This window comes from Cantharellus anzutake (genome assembly GCF_015039405.1).
Source record: "Cantharellus anzutake strain C23 chromosome Unknown EI90scaffold_1, whole genome shotgun sequence".
NCBI lineage: Eukaryota > Fungi > Basidiomycota > Agaricomycetes > Cantharellales > Hydnaceae > Cantharellus > Cantharellus anzutake.
In genome coordinates, this window is record NW_024066951.1 from 1,572,015 (window position 1) to 1,592,813 (window position 20,799).

The 20,799-nt window shown below is 49.9% G+C and overlaps 3 protein-coding genes across 3 annotated transcripts; all 3 read left to right on the plus strand.

Annotated features, from left to right (window-relative positions):
* Positions 1-583: 583 nt before the first annotated feature.
* EI90DRAFT_3149496 (uncharacterized protein) lies at positions 584-1,123 on the plus strand (the record flags this gene model as incomplete). The annotated part of the gene is made up of 1 exon (XM_039065589.1): positions 584-1,123. The coding sequence occupies one exon, from the start codon at positions 584-586 to the stop codon at positions 1,121-1,123; it is 540 nt and encodes a 179-aa protein (XP_038923928.1).
* Positions 1,124-7,881: 6,758 nt separating this feature from the next.
* Positions 7,882-11,227, plus strand: EI90DRAFT_3164694 (RNase H-domain-containing protein; the record flags this gene model as incomplete). Its single annotated transcript, XM_039066291.1, has 2 exons — positions 7,882-8,749; positions 10,648-11,227. The coding sequence occupies exons 1-2, from the start codon at positions 7,911-7,913 to the stop codon at positions 11,225-11,227; spliced, it is 1,419 nt and encodes a 472-aa protein (XP_038923929.1). The 5' UTR covers positions 7,882-7,910.
* A 6,914-nt stretch (positions 11,228-18,141) lies between these two features.
* EI90DRAFT_3010861 (uncharacterized protein) lies at positions 18,142-19,163 on the plus strand (the record flags this gene model as incomplete). Its single annotated transcript, XM_039056411.1, has 3 exons — positions 18,142-18,570; positions 18,630-19,052; positions 19,113-19,163. The coding sequence occupies 3 exons, from the start codon at positions 18,142-18,144 to the stop codon at positions 19,161-19,163; spliced, it is 903 nt and encodes a 300-aa protein (XP_038923930.1).
* Between the last annotated feature and the right edge of the window lie 1,636 nt (positions 19,164-20,799).

The following is a 20,799-nucleotide window of genomic DNA, read 5'->3' on the forward strand; positions in this document are numbered from 1 at the left end:
CCGATGACTAAACAAACCGACCCGACCCCGGCCCACCCCACACGCCGAAATTGCCCCCCACCCGGATCCGGGAAAACCCAAACCCCCCTAACCGCCAATCGAAAATACCGACGCACTCTAGCAGCCGGGAATAAAACGGGTAACTCCGCAGGAACTGTGTCAGTTCCCTCCCCCCCAACAAGTTCCCCGCTAAACCATGGAGGTAAATATCCCCCCTGTTCACCCCATAGCCTCTGACAAGGTCCCAGTCTGAACAGCCATCCGTACCCCTCCATACAACCTTCCAATCCCTGCTGAGGGCTGAGGACGAACAAATGGCAGCAGCCATAACCAATGTGCCACAAAATTTCGCCGTCACTATAGCTGACCAGGATGAGGAGATCACCCACGACTCCGACTCCGACAATACAGACACCTCCCAACCCAGCCCCCTCTTCGGAAAGAACTACCAAGGAAGCGGTAAAAACCAAGACCCTACTCCAGCATCCGAAAACGAAACGAGGAAACACGCAAGATCACCCACCGCCGCAAGACTCCAGGGCCCTTTAAAGGCCCCCCCCCCCGCTTTCTCCCCCCAAAAGCGATGAGGCCCCTCCTCACCACCCCCCAGAACTTCAAACCCTCCCTTGTGCCCACCCCCGATGTCTTCGACTTTGAGTCTGGAGGCTCAGCGGCTTTCCTAAAAAATATAAACCCCACCGAATTCCCTCCATCCCGGAGCCCAGCCACGGACGGTGATGGATCCCCCATTGCCACTGACCACCCAACCTTCATGCCGGTACTTGCAGAAAAACCCGATGACGGAAGAGATGACCTCAACTGGCTACCTCTCGGCCCTGGCCTAGCCAACTTTTACGCACACGGCCTCCACCCAGGTCGCCTCCTTGAAGGAGCAAACCCTGACCGTGCCAAAGCCTGGCTAAAAAAGGCAGGTGCCATTCTAGTCCTACCCCTAGATGCCGCCCACAGCGAAGAAAACACCAGCAACTTCCAGACCAACATGGAAGCTTTCCTTGAAAGAGCATTCCCACACCAAGTAGGAGAAGTGAGCATTATCCCCCCTGTCCCCATTGACCTCAGATGTGGCGGAACCCCCAATACGCTAAACCGTGGGGCTTCTTAATTGATGGCCTGAACCCCCAATTCGCTGACCTCCTCATATGCGAACACTTATGGATATGCAAGACATTTGGGTTCATCGCTATCGGCACTAGATTCAAGCCTTCTTCCTTCATGATTTCAATTGTGGGAATGGGCAACAGGTTGAAGGATGCGAACAACCTTAAAGACGCTGTCAAGCAAACTATCACCAAATCACCAAGCCCCTTCCAAACATTCCTAGAGGAGGCAAGCATGACAACTGACCAAATAAAGGAAATTGTAGACAGCATCAGAGTAATCCCAAGAGGATATGCCCCCAACGGAAAAGAATACAACGAAAACACCAAGGAAAAAAGAAGGCCGACCTCAGACAAATCGGTAACCATGTGGGAGCTGCATATAGACCCTCCCTTCAAGACCCTCAAAGAGGCGCGAGAAACCGCACACGACCAATGGTCCCATATTTTCAAAATGGCCTCATTCGTAAGTGAGAGAACCCAAGCCGGACATGCCTTCAACAGACAAAGAGTCTGTAACACCTGTAAAGCTTCTGACCACTTATTCCTGTTATGGGGATGGGGGAAATTCCCCATTCCTCGATCCGTTCTTATAGTGGGATGATGAAGGTCATATCTGGTCTGTACCATAACGGGATATGTAATCGATGAGTGATCCCAGTCTTGCCTGGGAGTGGACGATTGAATTCCCATTGATCGCGATTGGTGATGTAGTGAGCTATTAAGGGATTGATGGTAGGTAGTTGGAGATGCCAGGATGGACGGGTCAGCCACGGGTACTTGGCGCTCCTCAATGGAGCGTACCGTGTGTGAGGTCGCGACTTGTGAGATGGGTGAGAACTTCGTATAGTTGCCATCGGGTACTTGGCGTTCGCAGTGTGAACGTACCGGTAGCGGGTTGATGTCATAAGCATGCAATGAGGACTGACTAGTAGGGCCTTCGGTGACTTGGCATTCCCAAAGGGAACGTACCGTTGGCGGGGAAACATGATGACTGACGAAGGAGGGAACAGACGGTGGATGGGCGGTGACTTGGCATTCGCGTAGCGAACGTGCCGGCATCACGGGAAAGTGGGCCTCAAAGTATTCACGATCTCCATGATCGTGATGTGACGTCGTATGTTGAGTACTGGGGGGAGAGCGGAGTGACGAGGACCCATAGGGTACAGATTCAATAGGACGATACACATGTTGAGAGTCTTCGACTCTCGACCTCGAGTTCTCGCGGCGAGGGCCGTTAGAGGACTCGATATAACCAGACTTATAAGACATATTGAGAGTTGTACAGTCACACGGGTTCAGTTGAGTCACAGGGAGGGTTGTTACAGAAGACGATACACGAGACAGTTGTAGAGCAGTTGTTAGTTAGCAGGAACTGCCTTCGGCGGTTTCTGTACAAGACGCGTGACTATCTACAAATGGTAAGGTCGCAGGAAATCCCGCGAAACACAAATAACCTCGGCCAGCACCAAAACCCCAATGGGGAAAGCTTTGCACGAGGGGGGAAAGGGGTAGAACGGGTAAGGAGGATAGGGTATCGGGATAGAGGACGGAAGGGAGAAAGAGGGGAGGAACGATAGAGAGGGGAAGTCTTTGACCATGCGACGGATATGGTCATTGGAGACTCCATATCCGTAACAATTCCACTGCTGCCCGATCCACTCTCACTCTGCCTGGAATCAACGGTACCCCAAACAAGATGCCGACATGGAAGCGGATACCAATGGCAATGCGATCCCCTCCAGCTCTAGTGGAGGTCCATTCCCCTCCTTCCCTCGACACCTGCCTTATTCAAACTTCCAATGTGGAAGAGGATGCAGCCATCCCCCACCCAATATGGCTCACGATTCCTCTCCTTCTGTCACAGCCGTGCATTCCGGCCTGCTCCCCACCTGTCCTGATGCCACCCAAGCCCATTCCCGCTATGTGAGCCCTGACCTCAGCCCTATCTTCCCTGAGGACTCCCTGCTCACTCCCCTGCTTGCCCCTAGGCTCCCCTGCACCTGGCCGACTCCCCCACAGCCACACCGACCTTCCTGCCCTGAGTCCGCCTCTGGCACCGTGCCCAGCGCGACTCCTCTACCCCACCCACTCGGCCCCTACAGGGCCGCTACCATTCCCGCGCCTGACTCCGGCCCAACTCCGAGTCCGGCGCCGCTATGATACCATCGCCGCTATCGCGGCCCTACGCTCCTTCCTTTATTTATCTGTTATTGTTTGTTTTGACCCTCGGTCATTGCCGGCTGCTGTGCGGCCAACCCCGCTCCTTATTCATGTTTGCTTCCGGACCCTTCGGCCTTCGGCCCGGGTCCGCTTCCATTCATTCCTTCCTCCTATATATATCCTGTATACTACATTATAGTACTTTAGCTCTAATATCGATGTGACCATGACCCCTAAGTCCTGACCCCAACAAGGCAACCCCAGTGAGTCTGAAATGAGGGCCAAGAGACAGCTAGGGGGCACAGTGCTCCTTTAGAGTCGCTGAGGCCAAATGCCCTACCCTCAGGCCTTGTTCACAGCATCACGGCCATCGCGGCCTATAGCGGCCCGCAACGGTGACCTTCAGTGCCGACCCCGGACCAGTGTCTAACACCTTCGTCCCTCCAAAATACAACTTTGACTGATATGCACCTTAAAAGGATTTCACCCTGAACTATGAACAAATGGCAAAATAAATTAGATAACCAAAAGAGCCCTGCTCACATCACGTAGCTACTCTGCCCTGTCCTGTACATACTTCCCTCACAAACACTACGATTCAATTGAAAACCCTAACTAACCCATAACCTCCCCTCCTCCCCACACCCTACTGAGCCCACACTTACTGAGCCCACACTTACTGAGCCCACGGGTGACAGGAAAGCCCAGTAGCTTGATCCCAAAACGCCCGAAAACACCCCGAACCCTGGCTGGCAATTGGATTGGGAAACACCAAAATGCCTGTAAAAAGATCAACCCCCCAAAGCCCAATCACACGGTGAATACCCAACTGGTAAATAGACCACAGCCCCCGGTGCCCAGAGGGCAGAGAATTTATACCGTTTTATCGAAACCCAATGATGGTCACCAGGGATCGGAAAACGGACCAAAAACCCCAGCCCCACATATACCACTCCGCCTAAGAGGTGGAAGACCCCCAATGACCCCAAATGGCCACCTCTCCATTGCGGCCCTCAACATAAGAGGAGCCAACAGCCCACAGACTAAACAAAAATGGAACCTTATCACAAATAAAATGAAGAAGGATAAGATCGCTGTGATGTGCGTATCAGAAACCCACGTCGACTCACCCCAAGAAGACCTACTAGCCAACCGGTACAACAATGATTTCCACATCATCCACTCCTTCGACCCGACCCACACCAGAGCCGCCGGCATTGCAATTATCATCAATAAAAGCATCATAAAAAAGAAGCCAACGGAATCGACCAACCTTATCCCTGGACGAGCCATCCTCACCACGATCGAATGGCCACCTGGCAACAAGATCACACTATTAACAATATAGGCCCCAAACACTAGAGGGGCAGGTACTGAGAACGCTGCATTCTGGCAGAAACTAGGTGAACTCACAGAAAACATCCAGGTTGACATTGCCCTGGGTGACTTCAATGTTGTCGAAGAAGCAATTGACCATTCCCCCCAACATGAAGATGCGAATGCCACAGTAGTGGCCCTAAAAGAACTCCTCTACCTCCACAACCTAAAAGCCGGATGGTGCCAAGCCAACCCGGCACCAGCAAAAAACTACACCTTCAGACACTGTACAGGAACTCACATGTCATGAATTGACAGGATCTATGCCACAAATGAAATAATAAATAAATCACTCACCTGGAGTATCAAAAACCCAGGCATCCCAATGGCTGACCACCAGCTGATCTCAATAGACATACATGATCCCCATGCACCACACATTGGCAAAGGCAGATGGGCAATCCCAAACTACCTAGTAAACGACCATGAATTCCTGAAAGGAGCCAAAGATCTCAGGAATGAAGCACTGGACAAAACCAACCAACTCACCGCACTAAATACCCCCGGAGTTCAAGACTGCTTCCTCCACTTCACACAATCCATTATAGCATTAGCACGCAAACTCGCCAAAACCAAGTCAGGCAAGCTAAACTCAACTCTTATCCATCTGGAGAAACACAGAAACAAAGCCGTCTGGAAACTGAGCTCCCCCCGAACAGCGCACCAGTTAGAGGAAACCCAATACCAGATCATAATGCTAACTGAAAGGATCCAGGAGGTGGAAAGAACCCGGCATAGGAATAATAAGACCACAGCCAATACAAACAAGCGCCTCTTTGCCGAATCAATAAACAAATACTGGTGCGGGTGGGGGAAAAATAAAAGGCCACGTGACACTATATCCAAACTTCAAATCCCCCACTCTGACCCCCCCCCCCTGCCACACCTCCAACTCCTCAGAAATGGCTAAGATTGCCACAGAACACTACAATGCCATGCAATCAAGAGACCTCAACTTAATCCCCCCCTCAGAAAGAGAATCCTGCATCACTGAATGCCTCTCATCTATCACAACCACACCTGCAACACAAACTGCTCCCATGGCTTCCAGTATCAGCTACAACGAAACCCTAACCGCCCTAAGACAGTCCCCAAACGGTAAAGCCCCCAGCCTCAATGGCATCCCAACTGAACTTTACAAGAAACTCCATGAAAGATGGGCAGCAGAGGCAGATGGCCGTGTAGATATAGTTCAACTCCTCCATAATGTAATTAGTGACATTGAAATGCGAGGCATTTCCTCCCCACAGTTCACTGCTGGCTGGCTGTGCCCTTTGTATAAAAAGAAAGACAAACGAGAAATCGAAAACTACAGACCAATCACTGTACTAAATGCTGAATACAAAATCATGACAACAGCACTCATGAACAAAATAGTGCCAATCGCCCCTAACCTCATAAATAAATGCCAGGCTGCCTTCATAAAAGGCAGAAGCATCCACGATCAGATTGACCTAGTCAACTGCATGATTGACCTGTGCGAAATCATCAGTCAAGATGGTGCAATAGTTGCCCTAGACCAAGAAAAAGCGTACAACAGGATCCGTCACGACTACCTCTGGCACACACTGGAAGCCACCAGGATCCCACCACCCACCATAAACTCCATAAAGGCCCTCTACTCCAACCCCGGTACCAGAGTGATCCTGAATGGTGAAATCAGTGATGAATTCTTAATAGACTGAGGAGTACGTCAAGGCGACCCACTGTCATGCCTCCTCTTCAACATAGCTATTGAACCCTTATCTGCTATGCTGAGAGAATCCGGTAAAATACAAGGCCTTGAAATCAAAACACCAGTACTCACACAAAATGTCATTGTCTCCCTATTTGCCGACGACACCACGGTCTACCTCTCAAAAAACGACGATGTAACTAACTTATTCAACATCCTCGACACCTGGTGTACCGCCTCAGGAGCTAAATTCAACCAAGGAAAATCCATGGTTATCCCTGTCAGCTCAGCGACATACCGCAAAAACCTACTTGACACCAGAAAACTAAACCCCAACTCATCTAACCCCTTCCACATCGACATGACAATCCTCCAAGATGGCCAGACCACAAGGTATCTAGGTGCCCAGTGCGGTAACCGCCCTACCGGGATCGACCCATGGCCGGACATTATGGCCAAAATCAACACAAGCCTTAAACACTGGCAGAAAACCTACCTGTTATAGGAATGGACCTAGAATCTTATGGTCCGTGACTATGAACAATCAGACCTTTGGTCCCTGCACCTTTATTTTGCTGTCAAACCCCATGCCAAGCTTTCCCACTGGGTTTTGGTGCTGGCTGGGGAATTTGTTGAGTTTCAAGGGACTTCCCTTGACCATTGTGACTTTTATATTAGATAGTTAGAAGTCATATGATGTGTAAGGCAGATGCCGAAAAATGTCTTTCATTATCAAATACATAACCCACAAACCTTGTACCGCGATTGTAACATCCTCACCATTGTGTCACCACTGTAAACTCAACCTGTAACCCTGGAACCATGTCCACCTCCCTATTCCTCCTCTCCATGACAAAACCGCAACGAGGAGGGCATTCCCACGCCCAACCTCCTGCTGCCCGCTCCCACCAGTCCACCGGGTGGTTGAGTGGTTACTCCCATCCAACCAGAAGTTCCCTATCAGGAACTGTAGCCTATCCCACCTCCTCAGGAGAAGGATACGGTCCAGGCAGCTCCAGGATGCCTGGCCACGCACCCGCAGGTCCCACTTCCCACGGTCACCCACTACCGTGCACTGGTCCACCAACCTGCTTTCCCCAACAACTCCCGCTACCGGTACGCTCCCATGAGCGCCAAGTCACCGATAGCCACCAACTGGGTGACTCCCTTTGGGAGTCCCAGTATCCCTCACTACCGGTACGCTCCATTGAGCGCCAAGTCACCGCTAGCCAAACACTCCCATCACACCCGCTACCGGCACGCTCCCAGGAGCGCCAAGTCCCTGTTAGCAGACAGCCAGGTGGCTCCCTGAAGGAGCCCACATCATACTCGCTACCGGTACGCTCCCAGGAGCGCCAAGTTACCGTTGGCCGACACACAGGTTGTACTTCCGTACCCTCATCCTATTCCGCTCTCCCTCTGATGGCTACGCAGCCACCTCCATTAGTGAGCCGAACGGCTCAGGTTGGGTTCCCCAGAACCCATTCCTGTAACACTACCCGACCATCGAAGGGCGAAAACTCATCACCCAAATGGTCATCGGCAGTATGACCCAATTCCACACCTCTGCCCAAGGCATGCCAGCCAAAATCGAAAAGGAATTAAACACCCTAATAAAAAACTTCATATGGAACTCCCAACTCCCCTCACTCAGCATGAGGACCCTGAACAGCCCTACTAGTGAAGGGGGAAGAAACGTCTTGAATATCCAAGCAAGGAACGAAGCGATTCACCTTATGAAGCTGAAAAAGATCTTAGATAGATCTCCTGACAGACCACCCGCTGCCGACGCTGCCGAGGCCATAATAATCTGCTCACTCCCAAAACACACCCGCGACCAAGAGGCCCACGACCCCCGAATAATTGACATCTTTACCCAACAGATCTTTAACAAACACCGCTATGTGAGCAAAACCCTCCCGCACGAAATTAAAGCCATACTCAACACTGGAGCCAAGTACAACCTAGCCCTCGACGATGTCAACCTCCCCCTGAACATCAGGCTGGATCTCCCAGCATGGTACCATATCGGAACAGAAGAGCATGTCAAATCAAGAGAAAATACGCCTGCAGCCAAATGCCTCAGAAACACTCACAACTGCCAGCGCACCGGCAACCTCCTCATCCTAGCGAACATCCTAGACAACCCACAACACAGACGATGGAACAAATCCTGCTCCTGCCCACCATGCACCAACTTCAAAATGGCCAGCTGCAAAAACCCCGAAACCTGCTACCAACTAGCCAACCACATGATATCAAACCTGAAACCCCAATACAACCCCTGCACAGCTCCCATACGCTGCCCTCCCCCCTCGGGTGACGAGAGGGCCATCATCAAATCCCACTCCCTCAACGGCCCCTCAAGTATTAAGGTTATCAAAACCTTCCCCAACCCAAAAGACCATGCGTCAGTGTTACGGGGATGGGGGTAATTCCCCATTCCTCGATCCGTTCTTATAGTGGGATGACGAGGGTCATATCTGGTCTGTACCATAACGGGATATGTAATCGATGAGTGATCCCAGTCTTGTCTGGGAGTGGACGATCGAATTCCCATCGATCGCGATTGGTGATGTAGTGAGCTATTAAGGGATTGATGGTAGGCAGTCGGAGATGCCAGGACGGACAGGTCAGCCACGGGCACTTGGCGCTCCTCAATGGAGCGTACCGTGTGCGAGGTTGCGACTTGTGAGATGGGTGAGAACTTCGTATAGTTGCCATCGGGTACTTGGCGTTTGCAGTGCGAACGTACCGGTAGTGGGTTGATATCATAAGCGTGCAATGAGGACTGACTAATAGGGCCTTCGGTGACTTGGCATTCCCAAAGGGAATGTACTGTTGGCGGGGAAACATGATGACTGACGAAGGAGGGAACAGACGGTGGATGGGCGGCGACTTGGCATTCGAACATGCCGGCATCACGGGAAAGTGGGCCTCAGAGTATTCACGATCTCCATGATTGTGATGTGATGTCGTATGTCAAGTACTGGGGGGAGAGCGGAGTGACGAGGACCCATAGGGTACAGATTCAATAGGATGATACACATGTCGAGAGTCTTCAACTCACGACCTCGAGTTCTCACGGCGAGGGCCATTAGAGGACTCGATATAACCAGACTTATAAGACATATTGAGAGTTGTACAATCACACGGGTTCAGTTGAGTCACAGGGAGGGTTGTTACAGAAGATGATACACGAGACAGTTGTAGAGCAGTTGTTAGTTAGCGGGAACCGCCTTCAGCGGTTTCCGTACAAGACGTTGTAGGCGGGATAATCGCCCACGCGCAGAGCCGGCTCGGATACCCGCTTCCAACATTCAGAAACCACTTGCATTCACGCGACGACTCGGTACAAATTTGGTATCCAAAAATAGTCCTAATTCGTACGATTCTGACGATACCAAGAACGTCCTAATCGGTGGAGATTTGACGGAGTTCCGTGTTGGAGAAGTTAGGCACAGCAGGTCACGGGCATGTGCGGGCGTGGGAATCTCAAGCGGCAACCCAGAATTCCAGCCTCACTCGTTCCCACGGCGTCTAATAAATTGGTAAAAATGCTCATTGGCTGCGTGAGAGTTATCTCCGGCTACATTTCCAATTTAGGCTCTTAATTCCGTAAATCCATTGAGATATCGCTTATTTTCTCTTATTTTCATATTTTGCCATCATTTCAGATATTGATTGATATTCTTTTATTGTTACTGTTACCCTTTTTATTACTTTGCCTAATAAGGTATGCAGGTGCCATATGGTACCAATATTTCTCATCAATTATTCTAAAAATAATTGTTCCTTATATCCTGTACATACCGGATTTTGGAATAGAAGTTCTCCCCTCCCCCAAAAATTCTCTAGGACGCGCTAGAGTTGGAGTGAGTGTGTGGAATCCAACAGTAGGAATAAGGGCAACTGTCTAGCCCACAACGAGTGGGTAGTAGATTAGTTGAGCCCGGACCTTGCGGAATCCCGGAGAACCCACCACGGAGTTTTAGGATCGAGCATAGCGAAGTCAAGAGAGAAAGTAGAGGTTTTGGAGAGTTCGGCCCCATGAGCTTAGTCGGCATAGAGAGCCGCGAGCCCTCTTGCAACGTGTGACTATCTACAAATGGTAAGGTCGCAGGAAATCCTGCAAAACACAAGTAACCTTGGCCAGCACCAAAACCCCAATGGGGAAAGCTTTGCACGAGGGGGGGAAAGGGGTAGAACGGGTAAGGAGGATAGGGTATCGGGATAGAGGACAGAAGGGAGAAAGAGGGGAGGAACGATAGAGAGGAGAAGTCTTTGACCATGCGACGGATATGGTCGTTGGAGACTCCGTATCCATAACAGTCAGATTACTTCCGCATCTTTCAGGAAAAGAATAACCAACCCCCTCCCCCTCAGGCTCACCCCCCCAAAGAAACTAAGCACCGACACCGTGGCATACACAGACGGATCCTGTACAGGAAACGGTGAAACTGATGCCAAGGCGGGCTTCGGAGTATGGATCGCCCCCGAGTGCCCAGACAATGCAAGCCTCCCAGTAGATCGGATTTTCCCCCAGACAAACAACTCCGCTGAGGTACTGGCAATAAACCACGCAATTACCACAACGCCCCTAAGAGCCAGACTCCACATTAAAACCGACTCAAGATGGTGCGTGAACGCACTAACCGTAAATCTTGAAAAAGCCGAGGACCAAGACTACATCAGCACTCCCCAACCCCTAGCCATCAAAAATACCATAAGCTCCCTCCGAATGAGGAATGGCATCGTCTCGATCGAGTGGATAAAAGGCCATAACGGCTGCGCCGGAAATGAGAATGCCAATGAACTTGCAACACTGGGATCTGCGAAAACCCCCGACAATGGCTCGGTCACCCCAACCTCCTGTCAGGGCACACCCGCTTGACCCACCTCCACCCGGGCCCACCTCACCCGGTCCCCTTCTCCCACCCTGCACCCCTCCTTCATACCCCCTCCCCCTCTATCCCTCTCCCACTTCCACTTCTATTTCTATTTCTATTTCTATTTCTATTTCTACTTCACACGGACGACCTTTCCCTTATATCCATGTATTATTGACCCGCCCACGACGCGCACACGACATGCCTAGCCCCGGACGACCCCGGACGGCTCTAGGGCGCAACCTAGTGTGCGCGCGTGCAGCATACACCCTCGGGATCCCCCACGGGGACACCCGGGTGACTGCGGCTGTATGCGGGGTGATGTGGCGGACCTCATGTGACCCAAGCCGCATGTATATAAACACACCTGGGGTGGGAACCGAAGAAGTAACCTTCTTCTCAACATTCCCACTTCAGTCTAAGTGGCCAGGGATCGCCGTCCCACATCGGGGCTGCCAGTACGCACGCCCGATCCACCCCCCGTGAGGTCCTCAGCACCGGACGCTATGCCCGGACCGCCTCGACCCCGGACGCGACCCTGACACCTCCCCCTCACCCAGAACGGTGCGAGACTAAGAACCCTGACCCAATCGACTATCATGAAACTAATAACCCGAGAGTCAGCCAAGAAACCCCACAAAAAGAACCACAGAGCAACAGAAAACATGAACCATATCAGAGACGTACTGAGAGACCTAAACTGCCCCACCCCAACGACAACCTCATTTGGCTCGCCATCCTGAAAAACAAGAAAGATCTGAACCCCAACCTCAGAAACTTCCTGTGGAAACTTGTCCATGGAGCCCACAAAGACGGCACCTACTGGAGCAAAATCCCGGGCTACGAAGACAGAGGTCAATGCGTTAAGTGTAACGCCCTAGAATCAATGAACCACATTATCTTCGAGTGCCCACACAACCAGGGCCCAAAACTCTGGGCTGCCATAAAAACCATGAGCCTAATAAAAGGTATAGACTGGCCCGTTAATATGGGAATATACCACATAATGGCTGCCCACTAACCGTTATCAAAAATCGTAACGGCACTATAAACCACGGTGCGTCCAGATTCCTCAGAATCGCCATCACCGAATGTGCCTGGAAAATATGGAAACTGAGATGCAAGAGAGTCCTCAGTGACGATGAGACTGGGCAACCAAAGATCTCACTGAACGAAGCCATGAACACCTATAAAGCCACCATAAACGAAAAACTGAATCAGGACAGGAACCTCACGAATATAAAGAAATACCGCAACAGAGCCCTCCCCGAATGGCTCATTCTACACACTTGGTGCGGCACCCTAGAGAACGAACTAAGCCTCCCTGAGAATTGGCTGAAGTGCAACGGGGTTTTAGTGGGTATATCGGACCCCCTGTGGTCACGGGAGCCCCACACAGAGCGATAACCACTTCGCCAAGTGCGGAAATGCATTTCCCCGTGGTGGCAATTCCCGTCATACAGAGGCACCCATCATCACTGCCCCCTGGAAGGCCCCGCCCTTCCCTACAAACCTTCAGGCATCCTGCCCACGAAAGCTACCAAAGGTTCCACCAAAAATAAAAATAAAAAAATAATGATGGAAGAGACATTATCAAGTTATTCCATGGGAAGCAATCGAAGTGCATTCAGAGGGACTTCAAGGTGATCAAGCGACTCCAATTCTCCTACCTGAACTTCTTGACTCTCTGTCCCTTGGCGTACAATTTCTGGTATGCAATGTAAATGGAAAGGAGGACCAGTATTCCAACAATATTGCCTGCATTCCAATGTAAAACTGGCTGAGGATGCACAAGAGCAGATCACTGGCCTGTAATAAAGGCTGCCGCACCAGTCAGCAATTTAGCAACCGAGTGGAGAAACTCAGTCAGTTTCAGTGCAGACGATACCATGACCTGCATTACAATTGAAGCACTCCAGGATACCCTGAACAAGGTGAAGAAAAGGTTCTCAGCATCAGCGGTGATGGAAGGCATATGTGCAACACGACTTTAGGGAAAACCCGAGGATGCCCCATCTCGCCAGCTTTATAGGATTCAGTTGGTGTTGACGTCTATTCACTGTGGGAACTATTTCTCGGTAAATGACCACAATTACTCTGGTAATTGACCATTTACCATCATTTCGATGGTTTTTGGAGTCTAGTATTTTACCAAATCGAAATTGCGAGTCAAGGAACCGACTTTCATGGCAAGTATTTTACTACATGTACCACGGTAACTTGTGCAAGTGCATTATTTTCACTTCATTGTCGCTACAAACTGAGTCCCAAGATGTATTCTATTGGCATGTGCTTATCAGGGTATACAAAGGAGGTAAGATCACCAGGAAGTCTGATTGGGGAGTCGGAGCGTGGGGCGCTAATACATCACCCTTGGTACCATGGGCAAAACGTGCCTCAATCCTGCCCTTGAAGGCCATTTTCACAATGCTTCACAAAGGGCAAGCCAGTATTGGATGCATCCTTATGTGGCATCTCGTTGCCATCTTTACTTGTCAGTAATGATCTCAAGTTAAAGTCGAACTAAGCGGAAACTCCCGGACCCACTGAACTTCCTCTTCTCACTCACCATACACTCATCATATACATTGGATCCATGCTTGGCTGCTACAATACGTGTAGTTAGGCCTCGGTTTGCTGTGGTTTGTTTCTCGCATCTATATACATGCTTCAACACTCATCATCACCTGTCCAGGTTGAGCATTGCAAGTGGAAAATTGTGCGATCGGCACCTCCGATCGTGGCAATTCTACACATATCACACCCCCAAGAGATGCCCACATCTGTGGCTTCCCTTCGATTCTGAGTCCAGCGCTGCAATACATGTGCCATTGTTGGGCTTCTTGATCAGCCCCCTGTCTGCTTGATGAAGGGGTCGATTTCACAGTTATTCGTGATGGATTCCTCCGCTTTCAGCATGCCTCTATTCGTGCGCATTTTTTTCTTATTTTCCCGCTCTCCAGCCACTCTGTTGCCTCAACTCACCACCCATGAAGAGAGCCCGAGCATCCACTCAGCAGGTGTTGTCTGGCCCCGGAGTATGCCCACTATTTTTAGTTTCCTCTGGGCTCATCCCTGACCAGTACCTATGCATAGTTACCTGCAAATGTTTGAGTTCTCACACGAAACTGCTTAGTATGTATATTCCTTCTTGAAAGCATCTGATCTGGACCTCAGATCCACCGAGTGCACTTACTCAATGACACCGCAGATGCGCTCAATGATAATTCTCCCAAAAACCCCCCGGACCATGTATTCCATCATCCAGCGTGACATTTCCCACAGCCTCTGCCTGCAGCGGCAAAGCTTGTTTGGTCAAGATTCCCATTTCCCCGTCCACACCACCTTTCTGACTTTCATACCAGGAAACAATCGAAATGCGCAAAAGCAGTCAGAGATTGAGAGCTGAAGGTATGTATCCAACCCACTGATGTGCTTGGACCATCTCAGAAGCCAAAGCTCTATCTGGTACCTCATGTCGGAGTTGAAATTCTTGGCTGCTCGTAGGTTTGTGTCTGTCATTTTGCTCTCAATTCCGAGGCCTCCTGCATTTTTACTAGGCTGTGCGGTCCGTGCTGTATCAAATCATCTTTCTTCATCAGGGTTGAATCATATCGAATCGACGCTCATATCTATATAGCCCCCATTCGCTTCTCAAATCAGCTTGATTTCGATCAATGCTGCTTGTCGTAATGCAACCCGGTAAGATGCAATGCCATTTTCGCTGTTTATTACCATATTAATAGCCATAAATAACCATGAACTGTTATGTATTTTACCATCCACAGTCATCGTAATTTACCAGACCCGTGAGGTAAAATACCAATTACAACCATTGTAAAGTGACCGTTTACCATCGTTAAGATGGTAGAAAACTACGAAAAAATAGGTCTTTTACCCCTGTTAGCATGGCAATGGGAGCATGGTAAAGGACCATAGTCTTAATGGTAAAATACTATTCTGATCGTTGTCAAAGTGAAGGTATTTTACCATTTTTAAAATGGTTTTTTACACGACTCTTATTCCCACTGTGTATTGTCATCGGCATGTACACCGGCACTTCTCCCACCCACACCCGAAACTCCAAAAACTGCTGCCCTCATTATCAAAGAAGAGCAAGCAGGATCCACAGCCTAAAAGGAAGCGAATACGCCTGTGTTGAGCCGATCGTAGAAGCAGCTTCAGTAGAGTCTTTTTCCTCATTTTCCCCCTTGGGTGACCTCTTTCAAGGATGCTTGTGTCACCCGTATGCAATGGATTAAGCCCTCGGAACACTGATGGAGCCACAAGAGCACAAAGGAGTGACAGCTTCAGAAGCCCAGGAGGCTAGTTCAGTAACAACCTTTGATAGTTGGTCTCTCCTCCAGGGACATCACGATTTTTTCACCTTACTCGAGTGAAGTCACGCATTCATTGTCGAGCCTGAGGTCCATGTCTAGCATTCTATATAGCGATTCCCAAAAGCAAACACAGGGATGAGATGATTTGGACGTCGGGCCAGGATGGAATCCTCAACCCGTGGAGTCTCAAGAGCGGGCAATTGATCAACAGTTGTTCCTCACATCTTGGGGCCACTGGGATTGGTCACACACCCTACTCCTCCATAACCCACTTAGCAGCCATGTGGATACTTTATTGGTATCCCATTAAACTTGTGCGCCTCGCAAGGGAGGCAGATGACAAAGATCAATCCTCTCAACCCAGCCAATTGTGCGAACTTGCCACATTCACTGGACATGCTTCCCGCCTTTTGTGTCTTCGATGGATTTCTGTCTCCCATTCCGATAGTGAATTGGATTCCAAATACTGTACTATAATGACCATAGGTTCATTCCCACGGTTTTCGGGATTGCCGTGTCCTGCTGGCTTAGTTGATCTATGCATGTGACATGTGACATTCACTGCCCAAAGTTCAAGGTCTAAGTATTCAAGGTTGCCATCTCATTAGACCTTTTCTGGTGTCCTGGTGTGGTGTCTACCAGCTAAGTCTAGGATGGAGAATCGTGTTTCGATGATAAATAGGTGGAGAATATCTACAGGTACGCTTAGGTGATGTCCATGGATCCCTTTGCTTTTGCTAGCTACATTGAAGCGCTCACAACAAAACCTTGTAATTTCAAGGATGTTCCACTGTCCCTTATCGGGACTCTCTTGCCTGACTCACATCTCTCTGTGATGTCTTTTCTCGAATTTTCCCTTCCACAATTGCCACTCGAGGACACGCAGACCCATCTCACCTACACTTCCTACATTCCTATCACTCTCCTTGACCTTAAAGTGGTCGAGTCTCTGCGATGGCCTCCACTATACTCTATCAGGCATTTTCTTGCTCTGAGTCCACCTCCTGGTAGCCAATCTATCGCCATCAATGACACCCCATATCCGCTGAACTTAGCTCCAGTCCTGCAATCCATACTATTGGTGCAGGATCTCCAGGACCTATGGCATACTGCCTTCAAGTGGCTGACCGATGGCCTGCATCGAGAGGCCTTATTGCTTGAGTTGAAAGAAAATTTCCACTCGTTGCTTGTGATGACCACATGGTCCGAATGTGTTCATGGCTTCAGGGACATGCTGGGGATGAGCTCGCTGGTACGGATTGTGTCACATGCATGTCTGAATGACACTGACCATGAGCGGTACTGCTCAATTCTTCGTGGAGAACCTGAAATAACTCGCACTGCCATCCACGTTGCGTCCCCAACTTTTTTGATTGAGTCCGTGAATTTTTTGGTGAAGAGAATTTGCCTCCAAAAGTGTATGGCTCTCGATCTTACCGTTTTATGCGAGACTGTGCAGCACAATTAGCAGATGGGACATTGGAGACACTTATTGGGATTGTGTCATATCCATCCCCGGCCATCGACTTCCGGTCTCTCCGATCCCTCCGTTCTAACTCCGCTCCCCCTCGCCAACCTCGGAGCCCCCGTATTCCGCAAACCTCTCGGTACCCCTCGATGGTCACCACCCCCTCACTTCAATTTATTACCTACACCTCCCTAAGTACGGAGCCCCGAAGACTTCCGGACAGCTCCGACGTCCGCTAGCGCACTCCCGCCTCCGCTGGGCAATACACTCACCTGCCCTGCAGAGCCCACCTTCGGGCCTATCCCTCCTTTCCGTTTCTGGGTTAACGCCTGCCTTTCCGCTAACCCCGCGAACCGACTCGTCGGTAATATTCAGTCGGCTAATGTCTTAACCCCGTTAGCTCCGCTCCGTTCGGCTCCACCAATTGCGGAACCGTCTCCGCTGTAACCATATATATACACCACTTGTACATAGGTTACGCCCCAGCAGATAAATCAACTAGAGTTACCCCCCTAGGTTCTAAGTGCCAGTCAGTAAGTTAGGGCACGGACGTGTCACTAGGCACAGCGCTCTTGGCAGAAGTCGCTGAGGCCAAAGCCCTCCGTTACGGAGACATTCCTTCGTCTCAAGTCTGGTCTCTGACAGATTGCATTTGTCAATCAAAATCACTGGATCGCTATTGTCATAGAAGGTAGATCGAAGACCATCCGAGTTGGGGACTCATTGTTTCATCCAACAACTGCCCATAAGGTCCCTATCTGTGCAGTTCCACTCATTAATGCTCTTTCCCAGTAGCTTATGTATCCTCCCTTTGCTGCGGGGTCTGTTGAAACTGTTTCAATTCCGACTACGCATCAAGATGACGTTTCTTCATGTGGTCTACATGCACAGAATGTGCTCAACAGCATATTTCGACCAGAAATCAAGTACCTATCAACTTCGCAATTTCGCCTCTGTTTATTTGCTTTTATGCAGGTTCTGAACCACCACTTGCTTAATGTAAGCTTTTCAGTTGATCTCTTACTGTTCATGCATTAATGTATTGACTATCCAGACTGGTGCATCAGTTGATGGCATGGTCGAACGGACACTATCACTATTGGTACCCTCCATGACATTGTCTCTTCTGCCTACCTCTCCCACATTGTTAGGGTCCCTGCTTCCCTTTGCCCCTGCCCCGACACCACCCTCATCTCCCAAAGCACTAGGGGCTGCAGCTAAGGCTCTGAAGGAAATCATTCCAAATATTGAGAAGGTGATGAAGTTAAAGCTGGATCTCTGTCCAGACATCTCCAGCATGGTGGATGGTGAAGGGCTACTCAGTTTTTTCCCCCAAATAACCCCGGAGCAAAAGGTTCTTCAGACAAAGCACCAATTTGAAGAGCTACATGAATCCCGGGACTCCAGGGCCGAAGCTGTGAAGTTGAGGGCAGTGATGGTTGCGGCTGATCGGAGGGAATATGATCGTGTACAACAAGCCAATTATCGTGCTAGGAAGCGGACATTTGATGGGGAGTCAAGGAAGGACAGTGGGAAAAGGGTATGTTGTTAGCTATTCAGCTGATTACTATTTTTTTCACATGAAGTTATTGTGAACAGCATCAAACTGACACTCCAGACACCATGACAGACCCAGAGTCACATTCTACTCAGTTGAATGTTGCTCAAATTTCTTGTGCTGAGCGTGGATTGGCAGTCATCAAACACGAGTTACATAAGGTGAAGGAACCTCACCGAAGTGGATGGAAACAGACAAAAGAGGTCAAGGCTGCTGTACGGACCTATTGGTGGGGCCCTACATTCTTTTTACTTCTAACAGAGGCTGCAAAGAAAGTTCATTGGGCAAACCCATCGAAAATTGTACAGCAGGCACAACATACCTCACCTTCACTCTTCAAGAAGCTCACTTCTCAAGTAATTGGGAGACATATCATCAAAGGGAAAGGGTGGAATGAGGATGCTTTGAGGAAGGCAGCACAACGAGATTCTCCAGGTGGTAAAACAACTTGGTGGGGGATTTTGGTATGTAATTCATGCTAGTTATCACAATAGTTTTTTCATACTAAGTTCCCCTCTCTCAAGGATGGCTACCCGAAATCACCGCTGAGATTACTCAAAAACTTAAGGGCTTGAGACAGATAGGCACTGCAGTATCTCTTAGTGATGCACGCTGTCTGATCATTGCTACAATTCAGTTCTGTGACCCTTCTATATTCAAGAAGAAGTTTAAGGATAGAAGTGTCTTTTGTGCAACTGAAGGGTGGGTCTTGAAGTTTCTCCACAATACTGTGGGTTGGAGCTATCGGAGGCCTACCCAGGCCTCACAAAAAGCCCCAAGTGATGCTCAAGTTCTTATTGTCATATCCATACAATCCTGACCTCCGCTCCGGGTTCCCGGAACTCCGAAACTGACTCTGGAGCCCTACTTCCCTTCCGTCACCTTCTCCTTGCCGACTCCCAAGAGGTTATCCCACCTCCAGCTCTGACACCACCTTCGGTCCGACTCCAGAACATTCCAGGTCCGACCTCAACCTCGACACCTCCCAGATGAGCATGCAACACCTATGCTCCCAACTCCAGACCTCCGCTCCGGAATCCTGTTTGTGTCTCTGTCTCCGGAACCTCCGGTCTTAGCTCCAACCTCGGACTTTGACCCCACCTCTGCTTATACCCATTGTATTGGTTAGCTCATTCCATTTAATTACGTTTGCCAATATTCCAGAGTTTAACTTCCGAGTTCGGACTTTCCGGACTTACCTCGGACCTTGCAACTATTGCATTGTCCTATTCAATTCCGCTATTCTCCCTCATTCCTATTTGGGCTGCTGCTTCCTTTCTATTCAGTCAGCTGGCCATTCCCCACTCCCATCCTCCTTCCTTCCTCCTTGGGCCTTGGCCCTTCACTCCTCCTTTGGGAAACACCATTGAGTGAAACCCTTGACCCTCAGTGTTGTTCCTCCTTCCAGCTCCCTTTGTCTCCTTTCAGAGTACCCTTGTCCCTTTTGATTCCGGACCCCTCCTCATATACAATGTACATAGTAACTTGTAACCTCAGTCCGAAATCAACTTGATTTCCCCCCAAGAGACTTCCCCTCTGCTAGATCCGAAATTAGGGACCCCTAGGACAACCAGCAATGGCACAGCACTCTGCATGAGTCGCTGAGGCCAAGGTCCTTCCACGCTAAGTCTCCGATTCCATTCCGGAGTCGTCTGAATCAGCCCGATCTAACACTTATTCACAATTCACTTCTTCGCCAAGCATGGTCAATCCACTCATTGTCAGGGCACACACCCTGACTAGCCCGGACCCGGACCCGCGTCCGGACCCGCTTCCACCCGCTGCGCTTTCCGCATGCGTGCACGCTCCGCACACCGCATGCTCCGGGCCCGGTTCCTACTCCTTCATGTGACTTCCGGGTATCCCCGGAAGTTTTCCTGATATGGTGGCCACTGTGGGAAGATGAGAAGTTAGCTTCCTTCTCATCTTCTTACCCACAGTAGATTGTGCCCTGGATAGGGCTGGCCAGACCTGAGGCTGTGGGCCATTGGGGAAGGGTCATGGGGACCCGGGAGTCATCCCCTGACACTCATACAACATACCCGCTGAACTTCGTGTCAACTCTGATCAAACTCAAGTTGTTTACTCTGATCCAAAGACATCAACATGGAATGATATTGGGGCAAAGCAAGTCTCAGTTTTTGGAAAGGAGGAGAAGCGCACAATCACGGTGAACATTGCGATCTCGGCAAGTGGTATGCTGCTGCCGCT